The 17,011-nt window shown below is 43.3% G+C and overlaps 1 protein-coding gene across 2 annotated transcripts in view; it reads right to left on the bottom strand.

Moving 5' to 3' along the window:
• The window catches only part of itga3a (integrin, alpha 3a), a 34,833-nt gene extending 24,589 nt beyond the window's left edge, over positions 1–10,244 (bottom strand). Inside the window, exon 1 of one of the 2 annotated variants that reach the window (XM_066642466.1) lies at positions 9,730–10,244. In XM_066642466.1, coding sequence (XP_066498563.1) covers positions 9,730–9,905 — 176 coding nt within the window. In that variant the 5' untranslated portion in view covers positions 9,906–10,244. The remainder of the gene's footprint in view (positions 1–9,729) is intronic. The other variant, XM_066642465.1, reaches the window with a different exon arrangement.
• Between the last annotated feature and the right edge of the window lie 6,767 nt (positions 10,245–17,011).

Below are 17,011 nucleotides of genomic sequence, written 5' to 3'. Positions count from 1 at the left end.
GTTGTATGTACTGTATTGTAGTGTAATGCACTATTCAACTCTAGTGTACCTCATTAGTGAACTATACAGAACTGTACTAATTAACTGCAGTATACAGCACTAGTGACCTAAACTACAAAGCACTGCACCAGTAAAGTACTGCTCAATTCAAATGTAGTGTAGTGCATTTCTTAACTGAAGTTCAGGTGTTCCCAGGCAAGACAGGAGATATAATCCTGGGTCTCCCAAGGCACAGGGTCCAGGGGGGCTACTGACTGTATACTTCAGTCTGAGCAATCTCTACAGGGCATGCTGGACACCTTCCTTCCAAGAAGCCAGAAAAACAACATTATCTGCAAACCTCCCAAGCCCCCTAACAGAAGCCCTCCTTTCCCAGACTACACCTTGCCATCCTGTCCATGAATATCAGGAACAGGGGTGGAGACAAGGCGCAGCCCTGACAGAGTCCAGAGCCCTCAAGCCTGACTTATGGCAGAGAATTCGAGCAGACCAAACACTCCAAGGGTATCTGGACAGAATGACTTGCCTCAGTGACCTTGACACGCCATACTCCAAGAGTAATGTCCACAGATTATTTTGGGGAACATGTCCTCCAAATCTACATAGCACATGTAGAATGGAGTAATGAACTCATGTTATTTCTCTCATGTTTTTTCTGAGAGTGACAGAGCGAAGAGTTGATCATTGGTGCTAAGGACAGTACGAATCATTGATCTTTCAGAAGGTTCCCTGGTTGCCAATTCAGTCAGTGTGTGTGTGTTTATGTGTGTGTGCTGTGCTGTGCTGCTCTGTAATTGTCTCTGAAACTGTAGGTCTTGATCACAGGGCTCAGTGCTGGACCCTCACTGCTCTTAGACAGTTTCCCTGCACAGTATATTCACCAGTGTTAAATCAACACTATTAGTGTTAACTTAACACTGAGAGTGTAAAAGTCTTACAATAACAGTGTTAATTTAACACTGGTGAATTTACTGTGCCCTGTGAAGGACTGGCGTCCCCTCCAGGGTGTATTCCCGCCTTGCGCCCAATGATTCCAGGTAGGCTCTGGACCCCCCGCGACCCTGAATTGGATAAGCGGTTACAGATAATGGATGGATGGATGGATGAATTTACTGTGTGGAGGACGGGTTCAGACCGAGCTCAGGAATCACAAGATTTAATCAGAGAACATCAGCTCAACATGTAAGAACCTGATCTGCCTCTCCCTCCCTCCTTCCTTCTCTCTTAATTTCACTCTCTTACTCCCTCATCTCTGTCTGTCCTTCCCTCTTTCTGATTCTCCCTTTCTTTCTCTCTCCTCCCCTCTCCCCTCTCCCTCTATCTCCCCTACTCTCACCCCTCTATTTCTGTTCTCTCAGTTCAGTTCAGCAGTGCTTTATTTGGCCTGAATGTAATACAGTACACTATTGCTAAAGCATATTACAGAAAATACATAAACACATAGATACAGATACAATTACAACAACAGGAAATGATATTTACAGGATTACTGATAATCAAACAAGGAAAATAAGAGTGGGTAGACGATATAGATGTTAATATAATAATAATCAGATAATAATCAGTAATAATTAGTAATAACTCTGTAATATTCAGTAATAATTAATTATATGGTGTTGATTGACCACACTGGTTGTTCCTCAGGTTGTGGCAGTCTGTCACATATTTGGCTGCGTGTGTGATCAGCTCCTCCTTCTCTCCCAGTATATACTGGAGCTTCTCTGTGTCAGTGCGGAGCAGGAACTCAGGACAGACTCAACTCACTCTCCACTGCCAGACTGTATTTATTGAGTCTGTACATGGTCAGTGTCTTCCTCAGTGACTTCTCTGATGGTTGTGAGGTATGTGGCCAGTGTGAAGGACTCTGTCTCTGTTGAGGACTGAGTAGCTCTGTAGTGTGTGTTGTTGGTGTATAGTGTGGGTCCAGTGTGTGAGGTAGTTGTGAAATCATTTAAAATTCAATCTATAGTTTGATCAGAGGAGGATGGGTCCCCTTTGTGAGTCTTGGTTCCTCCCAAGGTTTCTTCCTCCAGTCTCGAGGGAGTTTTTCCTTGCCACTGTCGCCTTCGGCTTGCTTGCATTGGGCTTTGATTTAAATGTTCTGTTTTGAAACTGTGAAGCTGCTTTGTGACAACGTCAGTTGTAAAAGGCGCTATACAAATAAATTTGATTTGATTTGATTTGATTTGTGTTGTTGGTGTATAGTGTGGTTCCAGTGTGTGAGGTAGTTGTGTTGTTGGTGTATAGTGTGGTTCCAGTGTGTGAGGTAGTTGTATTGTTGGTGTATAGTGTGGGTCCAGTGTGTGAGGTAGTTGTGTTGGTGTATAATGTGGGTCCAGTGTGTGAGGTAGTTGTGTTGTTTGTGTATAGTGTGGGTCCAGTGTGTGAGGTAGTTGTGTTGTTGGTGTATAATGTGGGTCCAGTGTGTGAGGTAGTGTGTGTTGGTGTATAGTGTGGGTCCAGTGTGTGAGGTAGTGTGTGTTGGTGTATAGTGTGGGTCCAGAGTGTGAGGTAGTTGTGTTGTTGGTGTATAGTGTGGGTCCAGTGTGTGAGGTAGTTGTGTTGTTGGTGTATAGTGTGGGTCCAGTTTGTGAGGTAGTTGTGTTGTTGGTGCATAGTGTGGATCCAGTGTGTGAGGTAGTTGTGTTGTTGGTGTATAGTGTGGGTCTAGTGTGTGAGGTAGTTGTGTTGTTGGTGTATAGTGTGGGTTGAGGATGCTACAGAAGACCTCCCCCAGGCTGCTGCTCACACAGACTCATCTTGTTTGTTTGAGTCGTATTTGTCTCTGGATTTGAATATTGGTGATATGACACCCTCGTTCCAGACGCTGGGGAAGTGGCCAATTTGAATTTCAAATCTGTGTATTTGATCGTTTCATTTAAGATGCCATCTGTATCAGAGGTTTTTCTGGGCTGGAGGCCTCTGAGTTGTTCCTCTAACTCTGACTCTGTGATGGGGAAGCCCAGTGGGTTCTGATAATCTATCTCCATCTAATTCTGTCCCTCTATCTCTCTCTCTCTCCCCTTCTCTCACTACTCTCCCCCTCCCCCTCTACCCCCTCACCTCTCTCTCTTTCTCCCCCTCACTGCTCTCTCTCTCTCTCTCTCTCTCTCTCTCCCCTCTCCAAATAAGTCAATGTCCCATAGACATTACTGCAGATCACTGCTCAGAGACAGATTTAAACTGAGAGCACTGTGTGTGTGTGTGTGTGTGTGTGTGTGTGTGTGTGTGTGTGTGTGTGTTAGTGACTGTGTGGGGATGGCCATGGACTGGTTAAATGCAGAGAATAAGATTTCTGTACAGTAAAATGACCATAAAACAAGAATGATTTTTCACTGTTGAAACAAGTTGTGTTTGTGACTCTGATTCAGTCGAGTTGTGTTTGTGACTCTAATTCAGAGTCAAGTTGTGTTTGTGACTCTAATTCAGAGTTAAGTTCTGTTGAGTCTCTGATTCAGAGTAGTGTTCAGAATGCCCCTGGAACACCACAGAAATCACCCTTATTAATGTGGTTTACTTTGGTTTATATATGTTCATCAGTGAGTTATTGGTGTTTGTTTGCTGTTTACTGCATTAGTGTGGTGTTAGTTTTAGGGAAGTATTAGTGTTTGTTAATTGTTTACAGCAGTAGCATGGCATTCATCAGTTAAGTCAGTAAACAGGAAGTTAATGGAGAGTGTTCCAGAGTAATGTCTCAACCGCAGGTCTAGACAAGTCCTACACCACTGATTAGGGACGCGATAGTTCTTAACCTGGACATAGGTATCTCATACCTCTGTTCTGGCAGCTGCACTTTAGCTTCCACTGAAGCTCACAAGACATGAGTGAGACTTTCTGAAGTGAACCAATCAGTGATGATTAACCAACACGTTTGGACACATACACACACACACACACACACACACACACACACACACACACCTGCATTCCTTATACGCAGATGAATCAATCACAACTGGAGCAGCTCACTTCACCCTTAGTGATCTACACCTTCAGCAAATGCTGAGCATTCGTCCAGCTTCATAAACACAGAGCATTTGTCCAGCTTCACAAACACAGAGCGTTTGTCCAGCTTCATAAACACAGAGCATTCGTCTAGCTTCATAAACACAGAGCGTTCGTCCAGCTTCATAAACACAGAGCGTTCGTCCAGCTTCATAAACACAGAGCGTTCGTCCAGCAGCATAAACACAGAGCATTTGTCTAGCTTCATAAACACAGAGCATTTAGTAAGTCTTGAGTGTACTGAGTATTCAGTAATTACAGTAAAATATCTCAAGGGCACCAAGAGGTGTAATCAATGACCTGATGTTGCCAACTTTGTGAAGCTGATGTTTGTGAGGTTGCCAAGTGTTCTTTGCACTAAAATAAATGTTTGAAGACTTTGAAGTTTTGAGAATGCCGACTTCTTTCATCTTGACTTTGAAGACTTTCTTGATGTCTGTGAACTGGAAAATAGTTTGACACGTCAGAGGTGTTCTATGTGGTTTAGTCAAAAATTGGCTTCTTTGCTGATGCAAAATAAAACAGGAAATGACTCAGGTAGCCTAGCCTCTGTTTAATGACACAACCTGCATCACTTTTATAGTATGCAGGATACACACACACACACCTGCCGCCTCCTCTGTGTGGAATGAGTAGTGCTAATTAAACAGAGAATGTGTTTAAGGTGGAATGGATTTTTTAAAGACAGAATTCAACCTCAGCCTTATCCATATGCAATGTGGATGTCCGTCCTGCTTTGTGTCCAAAACTGACACTAATCAAACACCTAGCTCTCTCTATGATCAGCCAATGGTGTGTAGGTTTAGTGTTCCACATTAGCATATTGGAGAAATGAAATTCTGAATAAATAATCTCATAAATATAAACACTTAAACAAACATTGATTTCATAAGGTTATACCACATATTATTTATATTATATGGTCAGTTTCTAAAGCAGGAGGAGGAAGAACACCCTTTTTCAGTGGTTTCTGCAGTTAACTTCCTGTCACTGTGTCCTCTATTGTTTCTCCACAGCACACAGGTCCGCAGCTAGACATACCGCTAACATGGCCAACAGGGCGAACACAGCTGACAGGGCTAACACAACTAACACTGCTGACACAGCTAACAGGGATAACGCTGCTAGCGGAGACATCCCTGTTCTCCCAGAAGTTCCAGGAATCTTCCATACATAGCAGCGCCCTGATGTTCTGGTTGGCCTGTTCTCTGCAACCAGCCTCTCAGTCAGCCAATCAGTTTTTGGTGTGGGTGGGCAGTGTTTTTTTCTCCTGGATGGCATGTTCAGAGAGTAAAAAGTTGTTATGAACAGTCCTGTATCAAAAAAGAAAAAAATAAAGGGGGGTGGGTGGGGGATCAGTGTCTGGGCTTACCTTCCTGAAATTAATTTTTGCAACTCGGGATGTCTGCTAATGAAAAAAAAAAACAGAAATAACATGGCTTAAGGCTAACACCACTAACATTGCTAACACAGCTAACAGGGCTAATATCACTAATGCAGCTAACAGGACTAACACCGCTAACACTGCTAACACAGCTAACAGGGCTAATGCAGCTAACATGACTAAAACCACCAACACAGCTAACAGGATTAACACCAATAACAGGGCTAACACCACCAACACTGCTAACTGCTAACACACCACCACCATGACCCAGGCAGCTCTGAAGGAAGTGCATGAGATGTGCTGAGGTTTGAAAGTCTGACTACAATAGCTCTGAAGATCACTTGCAATAGAACAGGGGTCGGCAACCTTTACCACTCAAAGAGCCATTTGGACCCATTTCACACAGTAAAGAAAACACTGGGAGCCATAAAACCCTTTTGAAATTTTAAATGAAATTACACTGCGCATAACAGAGTTTTTTTGCCTTTGTGCTATGTATAAACAAACTATACTGTGTTACATTTTATGAAATCAATGAACGACTGCAGAGAAAATAAAATAACATTTCTGCATGCAACAAAATATTTTTAACTCTGAAAAAAAAAAACGTTGGGTTGACGGTTAAGTAAAATACTCAATGTCTATTTGAGTCCTTGTAGTAATGGACAAAAAAAAACGCAGAACTTATCCACTGGCAGCAAACAAAAATGCTGTCCTCTCTCTGCCTGCTGTCATTATTTTACTGGCGCCGTGCAGTCAGCTGTCAAAAAGTTCAAGAAACCGCACACTGATGGGTGTCGCACATTGGAAGTTGTGATGTGAATTAAGAGCGACAAAAAATATTTTAAATATTAAATACTCAAATATTTTAGATGTTACAAGATTGCCATAATCTTCATAGAATTACATTTTGAAAATGAACGAACTAAAATAAAATACATTTTAATTAAATACTCATTAATTATTTTCAAAAGCTAAGCTGCATCAGAGGGATCAAAGAGTTGCCGACCCCGGCAATAGAGAAACATGAGAACACGGAATACAGATAGCAAGCAAACGGCAGACCACTGTTGGTCCACTGAGTGCAAAGTTGGAGGTCCACTACTGTTTTGCACATTTTATAACTTTTATTCTTGTTTTCCAGAATAAAAGTCTCTGTGAATTTAAAATCTGTTTGAGGAGATTAAAAATGAGTTATATCCTGTACACAGGACAGTTATCTGAGTGGTCTGATGGTGGACCAGCAGTGGTCTACAGTGAGAGGTGTGCCAGCCTTTTTATGCCAGTGGACCGATATATGCTCGCTGTCTGGGACACAGCAGAACTAGCAGGATACACATAATACAACTTAGGATTTCCAGAAAACACACAACAATCACAGAAACCCAAACACAGCTCAGAACTCTGTGCCCTCTGTGACTGGACATAATGTAATGAGGACAAGACTGTCTTTTAGACACCACACTGATCACCCTCACTACAATAACCACACTGACCAGCCTTACAACTATCACCACACTGACCACTCTCACCATTATCACCACACTAACTGCCCTCACTACCATCACCACACTAACTGCCCTCACTACCATCACCACACTGACCACCCTCACTACCATCACCACACTGACCACCAACACCTCATCACCACTAACCGTCCTCACCACTATAACCACACTGACCACTCTCACCACTATCACCACATTGACCACCTTCAGCACTGTCACCACACTGATCACCCTCACTACAATAACCACAGTGACCACCCTCACTACCATCACCACACTGACCACCAACACCTCATCACCACACTAACCGTCCTCACCACTATAACCACACTGACCACCCTCATTACCATTATCACATTGACCACCAACACCTCATCACCACACTGACAACCCTCACCACTATTACCACATTGACCACCCTCAGCACTATCACCACACTGATCACCCTCACTACAATAACCACACTGTCCGCCCTTGCCACCATCACCACATTGACCAGCAACTCCACTATAACCAGACTGACTACACTAACCACTATTACCACACTGACCACACTCACCACTATCACCACACTGACCACTCTCACCACTATCACCACATTGACCACCCTCACCACTATCACCACACTGATCACCCTCACTACAATAACCACACTGTCTGCCCTCACCACCATCACCACACTGACCACCAACACCTCATCGCCAGACTGGAAAAACTCACCAAATTGACTACCATCACCACACAGATTGGCAATACCTCATCACCACACTGACCACCAACACATCATCACCACACAGATTATCTTCACCACCATCACCACACTGACCACCAACACTCCATCACCATACTTACTGCCCTTGACACTGACCACCCTCACCATCACCACACTGAGAGAGAGACAGTGGAGCGACTGACCGAATAAAAACACAAGCAAGGAATATCCATCATATACTTCCCTTTATTACACTTCCCTCCTTCCCTCCCTCTTTCTCTCTCTCACCTGCTCCCTTTCTCTCTCTCCCCCTCTCTGTCTCACCCCCACCCTCTCTCTCTCTCTCAGTGACATTAAAATGCAAGTGATACAAAAATTATATTAACATGAAGACTTCCAGACTCCCAGTGTCTGTCACACACACACAGACCATCACAAATATCACTCACAGACACACACACACACACACATACACCATCACAAATATATATCTCTCTCTCTCTCTCTCTCTCTCACACACACACACACACACACACACACACCACATCCTCACAAATATCACTTACACTCACACCATCACAAATATCACTCACACACACACACACATATCATCATCACAAATATTAGTCACACACACACACACCATAACAATTATCACACACACACGCACACACACACACACACAGATGTTTTGTATTCGTCTCTGATTTTAGGTCAGTTCCTGTTCCCTCTGGTCCTTTAGAGTGAACCTGATGCACTGCATTATGGGTAATGTGGTTTTAGTCAACAGATCTGATTGGCCACCACTGACAAATATGATGGCAATTTGTTTATTAAAATGATTCATAATCAATAGAGATATTTTTAATCAGCAATGACCACGCATGCTTGTGTAACTGAAATGGGTTTATTCCTAAATCTCTGAGTGAAACAGCAGACTTATGTGTGTGTGTTTCAAATAACAGCCAGACCAGAGAGGGGAGACAACCCAGACCAACTGAACAGAGGGGGTGCACAGAGCATGTCTGGAAAGGTGTTAGAAATAAAAAAGAGAGTAAAAACAAATGGTAAAAGACTTGAAGTCATACTGGGAGCAGGATACATTGAAAGGTGATTGAAATGTAAAAGAGCAAACATATAAGAGACGCTAGTTGAGAAACGGTCAGACAGAGAGGTAACAGTGTTGCGCGCAGCATGCTCTCTCCATTAATAAATTGTTCTTTTACTTGAAGCCGACTCAGAGACTCAGCTTTTTTATTTCTGTCATAATTATCCACCACACAAACAATCCAACAGTACTTTTAGTAAATACTGTGTGTTCTTTTATTCTCATTTCTTCAGAAGACCCCCCCCCCCCCCCCACACACACACACACACACACACAATGACTGTCAGGAAAGTAAACTGAGTCAGAGCTGTAGCATTGAACTTAGATTCCTGCTCTTTCAGAGCTCAACAAGCGTTAAACATTTACTCAGGCACACCTTACACACACACACAATCTATTTTGCACTGTTCTGCAGGAACACACCCTGAGCTGCATGAGGTGCTGGTGTTAGTGTTTATTACACAATTATTATTTTAATGTGGCCCACTGTCACAGCTCCCTCTCCTCTCACCCCTCTCCCCTACCCCCTCATTCCCTCTCCTCCTCACCCCCTCCCTTCTCCCCCTAGACCCTCATTCCCTCTCCCATCAATCTTCTACCATTACCCCCTCACCCTTCTCCCTTCACCCCCTCCCCTCGCCACCTGGACCATAGTATCAGGACCGATTGCCGTGGTAGGACCACCTACCACTGATGGATCTAGATATTACATCCTTCACTTTCCCCTCGGTCCAGTCGGACAGTTCCTCAGCAATTTCATTTCCTTTTGGCACTGTCCCTTCATCCTGGACCATCTCTGAATGCCAGGCCACACTGACGCCAGCGACACAGCTTTGGAAGGAATGGTTCACAGTGATCACTGGACCATCTGAAAATCACTGGAGTCCCATCATACAGCCACAAATATGCCCCCAGAGCTCAGGTTCCCATCATCAAATAACACAGCTCCCCAAACCCTGAGCGAGTGCATTAATGAATGAACAAATAAATAGGGTGTGGTTTTACTCACAGGTATCTGCGGAGGTCAGTGGTCTGCTGGTGTAGCGCCACAGAGAGGCCGAACAATGAACCATTCGAGTCCGAGAGTTTGGTCACCGCGAACCGAGAGTCAACATTAAAAGATCGGCTCAGAGGAGCCTGTACTAACACAAACACTAACACAATCACACACCAATGCACAAACATTGTCACCAACACACTGACCTTCACAGTACACAACAACACACCAGCATTAACACAGCTCTTACAAACAACACATTAAACTGCACCAAACACAAAAATATTCAACCATTAAGACAATTCATACACAAACACTACACACAGACATGTACACAGTCAAACTAACACAAAAACATTAACACAAACACTAACACAAACCTACACACTAACACTCTCACACTAACACAAACCTCCACACTAATAATCTCACACTTATCGTCACACTAACATGAACCTATACACTAACACTGTCCCACTAACACAAACCTACACACTAATAATCTCACACACTGTCACACTAACATGAACCTACACACTAACACTGTCACACTAACACAAAACTACACACTAAAAATCTCACACTTACACTGTCACACTAACATAACCTACACACTAACACTGTCATACTAACATAAACATACATACTAACACAAACCTACACACTAACACAAATCTACACACTAACACTCTCACACTAACACAAACCTCCACACTTACACAAACCTCCACACTAATACTCTCACACTTGCACTGTCACACTAACACAAACATACACACTAACACTGTCACACTAACATGAACCTACACATTAACACTGTCACACTAACATGAACCAACACACTAACTCTGTAACACTAACACAAACCTACACACTAACACATCCTCCACACTAACACAAACCTACACATGAACACTGTCACACTAACACTGTCACATTAACACAAACCTACAAACTAACACTATCACACTAACACAAACCTAAGCAAAATGAAGCTCATACACAGTCTGCTCTCTCACTCTGCACTGACTACACTGACTCTCTCTCTCTCTCTCTCTCTCTTAGCTCCTCCTTGCGTCCTTTCAGATTCAGCTCCTCCTTTCTCATTTTTTTCTATCTGTGTCTGCTCCCGCTTGTCTGTCTCTGAATTTCTCTCTCTCTCTCTCTCTCTCGCTTGCTGATTGTTTAGCTACTGAATCGAAGTAAATTAAATCTCCCAGATCAGCAGAGGAGGACGATCAGGGCACCTTCACCTTCACAAACACACACACACATACACACCAATGCCATTGAAGATGTCCATGCCTTCATGTGTGTAATAACCTAGATGAAATTAAAAAATAAAACATTTCTCCAAGAGAATCCTGAGATCAGATGAAATAAATTATTTAGCAAACACCTCCTGCTGCTTAAAATGTCTCCTTACATAAACAATTTTAATCTCATGTGTCTCATCTTGAGTTTTAGTGGAGATCTTTGAAAAGTCACAAACGTCTTCGATGTCACCCTCTAGGTCTCTTTGTGTTTGTGTATATGAGAATATAAAATACAGTAACATGCAGTAGAAAACAAAGCATTACAATACAGTATATTACAGAGCGGTATAATATGGTACAGTACAGAGCGGTTTAATATAGTACAATACAGAAAGTTATAATACAGTACAGTGCAGAGCAATATAATACAGTAAAGTACAGAGTGGTACAATAGAGTAGAGTACAGTACAGAGCAGTGTAGTACAGTACAGAGTGGTGTAATACAGTACAGTACATATCAATATAGTATTGTACAGTTCAGTAATGTATAGAACAGTACAGTATAGAGTGGCATAATATGGTACAGTACAGAGCTGTATAATACAGTACAGTTCAGAGCGGTATATTAAAGTACAGTACAGACCGGTATAATACAGTACAGTACAGAGCGGTATAATATAGTACAGTACAGAGTGTATAATACAGTACCGTACAGAGCGGTATAATACAGTACACTACAGAGCAGTATAATACAGTACAGTACAATGCTGTATAGAACAGTACAGTAAAGAGCAGTATAATATGGTAGAGTACAGAGCTGTATTATACATTACAGTACAGAGTGGTATAATACAGTACAGTTTAGTGCTGTATAGAAAAGTACAGTACAGAGTGGTGTATTTTGGTACAATACAATGCGGTACAAAACAGCAAAGTAAAGAATGGCATAATACAATAAAGTACAGAGCAGTATAATACAGGGCAGTACAGTACAGTATGATAAAGTACAAAGCTTAACATGGTACAGTACAGAGTGGTATAATACAGTACAGTACAGAACAGTATAATACAGTACAGTACAGAGCAGTATAATAGAGTACAGTACAGAGTGGTATAATATGGTACAGTACAGCGCTGTATAATTTGATACAGTACAGAGCGGTATAATACAGTACAGTACAGAGCAGTATAATAAAGTACAGTACAGAGCAGGGTGTGCCCTGTGGGGGAGTGGTGTAGATGGTAGAGGAGTGGTCACTGGGGGAGTGATGTAATGAAGACCCCTTCTCTGAAAGTGGTGCTGACTTGTGTGAGTTCCAGAAGCTGTTAATTCTTTCTTCTCCATCCGCCCTGTTATCAGCTTTCAACATACACACACACACACACACACACACACAGAGAGAGAGAGAGAGAGAGAGAGAGAGAGAGAGAGAGAGAGAGAGAAAGAGAGACTCCTAATGGAACTGTCGGAGGAAATGTAGAAACAGGAAATTTCTTTGTGTGTGTGTGAAACATGTGCTTGTGTGTTTGTGTGTGCCCTGTTTTTGTAAACCCTGTGTGTGTGGTTCTTTTCACAGTCTTTTAATCTCTAGAGCACATCACCCACAATGCCCTGCTCTAATTACCCACATCACTCTTTCATCACTTTTATAATTTTTTTTATCTCTCACACACTCTCTCTCTCACACACACTCTCTGTCTCTCACACTCTCTCACATAAACACACACACACACACTTTCTCTCACACAAACATACACTTTCACACATACTCTCTTTCTCTCACACACAAATACACACACACACACACACACACACACACACACATGTACGTGCTCTCACACATTCTCTCTCTCTGTCTCTCTCACGCACACGCTCTCTCTCTCTGTCTCTCTTTCTCTCTCTCTCGCTCACACACATACACAGACACACACTCAGAGTTTAGAGTTGGTTTTGTGTGTGTGTGTGTGTGGGGGGGGTGGTGGTGTATGTAAGCAGGTGTTGTGTTTATTATTTGCTGTTAGCTCTCAATAGCTCTCACCGGAGATACACAACATGTTCAGAAGAGGACACCTACTTCTCTTCCAGTCCCAACCTCGGGAGTGTGTTCCCCTCTCTGGAGTTCTCTGCAGAGTGTGGGGCATGGAGTCATCAGGCTCATGTGCAGCTGCTTTAGAGGGTTCCATTTCAGTGACTGTTCAATCGTGCAAATGTACTTTTAGATTAGATTAGATTCAACTTTATTGTCATTGTGCAGAGTACAAGTACAGGGCCAATGCAATGTAGTTAGCACCTAACCAGAAGTGCAATATATAAAATTATTTACATAATTTACATAAAGTGCAGTTGTGATTATTTACATAAAGTGCAGTTGTGAAATGACATTATGATTATGGGTTGTGATTAAAGTGCATTTGTGATATGACATTGTGATTATGGAAGTTAAGTAACCATATATACATATTGAAATATAAAAAATGTAAACAAAGTAACATTGTGTAGGTGATGCATTAAGTACTGAGGGATAAATTAAATACAACTTTACAGAAGGTGCAATGTAGTGATTGTGCAATATTTGTTTAAAGTGCCTGAATAGTGTTCATCCGGATAACAGCCTCAGGAAAAAAACTGTTACAAAGCCTGTTAGTGCGGGAACGGAGGCTCCTGTAATGTCTGCCAGATGGTAAAAGGCTGAAAAGTCCATGATTTGGGTGGGTGACGTCCTTGATGATGTTTCTTGCCCTGCCCAGGCAGTGTTTGTGGTACATGTCCTCGATGGTAGGTAATTCGGTGCTTTGATGCGCTGCGCTGTTTTTACCACCCGCTGGAGAGCTTTGCAGTCTGCAGCACAACAACTGCCGTACCATACAAAGATGCAGTTGGTAAGCACGCTCTTGATGGTACAGCGGTAAAAGTTCACTAGTATCCTGGGAGACAAGTGAGCTTTCTTCAGACTCCGAAGAAAATAGAGGCGCTGCTTCACCTTTTTGATGAGGATGGAAGAGTTCAAGGACCAGGTGAGATCATTGGAAATGTGGAGACCAAGGAACTTGAAACTGGACACCTGAGAGTACAGAGAAGAGAGAGTACAGAATCGGGCTCAGAACACAACCTTGTGGAACTCCAGTGTTCAAGGTGATGGTTGATGAGTGAAGGCTGCCTAATCTAACAGATTGGGGTCTGTTAGACAGGAAGTCTAAAACCCAGTGGCAGAGTGATGTGCTGATACCCAGTTGGTTGAGTTTGGATATCAGCATAGACGGAATCACTGTGTTGAATGCCAAACTAAAATCGATGAACAGCATTCTCACATATGAGTTCTGACAGTCCAGGTGGGTTAGTGCAGTGTGTAGTGCTGTTGAGATAGCATCCTCGGTGGATCTGTTGCTACGATAGGCAAACTGGTGTGGGTCCAGCGTAGCAGGCAGGCAGGATTTCAAGTGGGAAAGAACTAGTCTTTCAAAGCACTTGGAAATTATTGGAGTGAGTGCAACAGGTCAAAAGTAATTTAACTCTGAAGCAGTAGAGTGCTTAGGCACAGGCACAATGGTAGCAGACTTAAAGATGGATGGTACAGCTGCCTGGGCAAGCGAAACATTAAAAATGTGAGTGAAGACACCCGCAAGTTCCACAGCATAAGCTCTTAGCACACGGCCAGGTACACCATCAGGGCCAGCTGCCTTTCGTGCATTCACTCTGCATGCGACTGATGTCCGAAGTGGAAAGTACAAGTGGGTTGTGGTCTGGTGGAGGATGCTTTATTGAAGATATCTTGTTGCCCTGGTCGAACCGAGCATAGAAGTTGTTTAGCTCATCAGGGAGTGAAGCACTGTTGGTAGATGGAACAGAGTTGGCTGGTTTATTATCAGTCAGGGTGTGAATTCCCTGCCACATACGCCGAGGGTCAGAGGAGGTAAAGTGCTCCTCAATCTGGCGTTTGTAGCAGTGCTTGGCTATAGCTATTCCTCTCCTCAGGTTAGCTCTGGCCAAGCTGTATGCTTCCCTGTCTCCTGATCTGAAGGCAACATCTCTGGCTTTGAGCAGAGTTCGAACCTCTATGTTCATCCAGGGCTTCTGATTAGGGAATGTTAATATTGTCTTTTGTGATGTCACTCTGTCCACACAGTTGTTAATGTGTTTCAGGACAGAGTTAGTGTAGGTGTCCAAGTGGATGTGTGAGCCTGTGGTGGCTCGGGCAGCATACTCACTCCAGTCGGTGTGCTGGAACTGTTGCTGAAGGAAGGAGTCAGCCCCATCCATCCAGATCTTTACAGTTCTGGTTGAAGGCTTAATCCTCAGCATGACTGGAGAGTATTTGGGAAGCAGGAACAAAGAAAGATGATCGGAAAGTCCAAGATGGGGGAGGGTTGTTGTTTTGTATGCATTTGCCACGTTTGTATAAACTTTGTCCAAAGTTTTTTGTCCCCTTGTGGTGCAGGAGACATTCTGAAAAAATTTTGGTAGTCCAGATTTTAAATTAGAGTGGTTGAAATCTCCTGATACAATAAAAGCTCCGTCCGGATGTGTATTTTGCAGTTTGGTGATAGAAGCACAGAGACACTCCATATCCGAGTTAGCGTTAGCGTCAGGAGGCACGTAGACTACAGCTGAAACAATACAGCTGAACTCACGTGGCAGGTAGAAGGGTCTGCATTTAATGATCAGGAACTCCAGGTCTGCAGAGCAGTGGGTTTCCACAACAACAGAGTCCCTGCACCACGCTTTGTTTACGTAGATACAGTTTCCCCCGCCGCGGGTCTTGCCCGTAGTCACGCTTGACCGGTCAGCTCTGAACAGAGTTCGTCCCTCCATTTCCACCACGCTGTCCGCCACATCGTCCCTTAGCCACGTTTCCATGAAGAACATTAAATTACAGTCCCTGAGCCAACTCTGTGTGAGGGTCCAGATTTTTAATTCATCCAGCTTACCCGGTAGCGAGCGAACATTCGCGAGAAAAACGCTAGGTAATGCCGGCCGGTGTGGGTTTAGCCTTAGCTTAGCATGTAAGCCACCGCGCTTACCTCGTCTTTTTTTACGCTGGCGTCGCCGGCGTCGGGTCCTTCCGGTCGGCAAGATTGACTCGCTTGGTCCCGGTGTTCGGGTCATCTCTGGTGGAAGCTGGTTGTCATTAAGCTGCTTATCATTGTAAAAAGTACATGTAACACACACACACCACACAAACACAGTTTCCTTATGGGACATGGGAATTCAACCAGTGACCCCCCCTGGCCCAATGGTGGTGTTGTACAGAGATTATAACATGCGTCCACACTCAACTCAGTGGGAGAGAGGGCTGTCCACAGATGAGGGGACAGTGCTGTCCTGCTGTGAAGCTGCAGTCCAGAACCACGTTAAACATATTTATGTCGCTGATTAAGTTTTAGTAAATGGTATGTGACTCAAAACAAAACAGGAAATGGCTAATTGTGACAGTGTGTGTGTGTGTGTGTTCAAACAAGGAACATAAGGATAAACCATAAACACTCAAAGCCACAGTCGGCAGAAACATGCCCAGGGCTGCAATTGACAGAGGTGAATGAGTGAATGAAGAATAAACAGAAAAACACAAATTTACTTCTGTTATTCAGCCCAAAAAACTAAAACAACACACAAATTCACGATGAAAAAACAGTGCCTACATTTACCGCCGCCGTTGTTGTGCTTTTCAAAGCCAGCGATTCCTGTTAGAGAAGAGCCGTACCCATGCGGTGGAAAAACACCATTAGTATGTTCCATGAAGAGTTCTGAGGAGGAGCTGATATTGTTCCCCAGATGCTTGCTGTAATTAACGTCAAGAAAAAGTCTCCTCTGCACACACACATCTAAATTATGGCAAAGATGGATCTTATCTGCATGACAAACAAGCTCAGTCTCACACAAGACAACATCCAAGACAATATAAGCATGTTAGCATTAGCATACCAGCATCAACAAGTTATCTTTAGCATTTTAGCATTAGCAATTTTGTACCTGGGCGGTACCACGGTGGCGCAGCAGGTAGTGTCGCAGTCACACAGCTCCAGGGGCCTGGAGGTTGTGG

The sequence above is a fragment of the Hoplias malabaricus genome, chromosome 13 (genome assembly GCF_029633855.1).
Source record: "Hoplias malabaricus isolate fHopMal1 chromosome 13, fHopMal1.hap1, whole genome shotgun sequence".
Lineage (NCBI taxonomy): Eukaryota > Metazoa > Chordata > Actinopteri > Characiformes > Erythrinidae > Hoplias > Hoplias malabaricus.
Note: the sequence above shows the minus strand (reverse complement) of the source record. Positions and strands in the feature narration are given on the sequence as shown.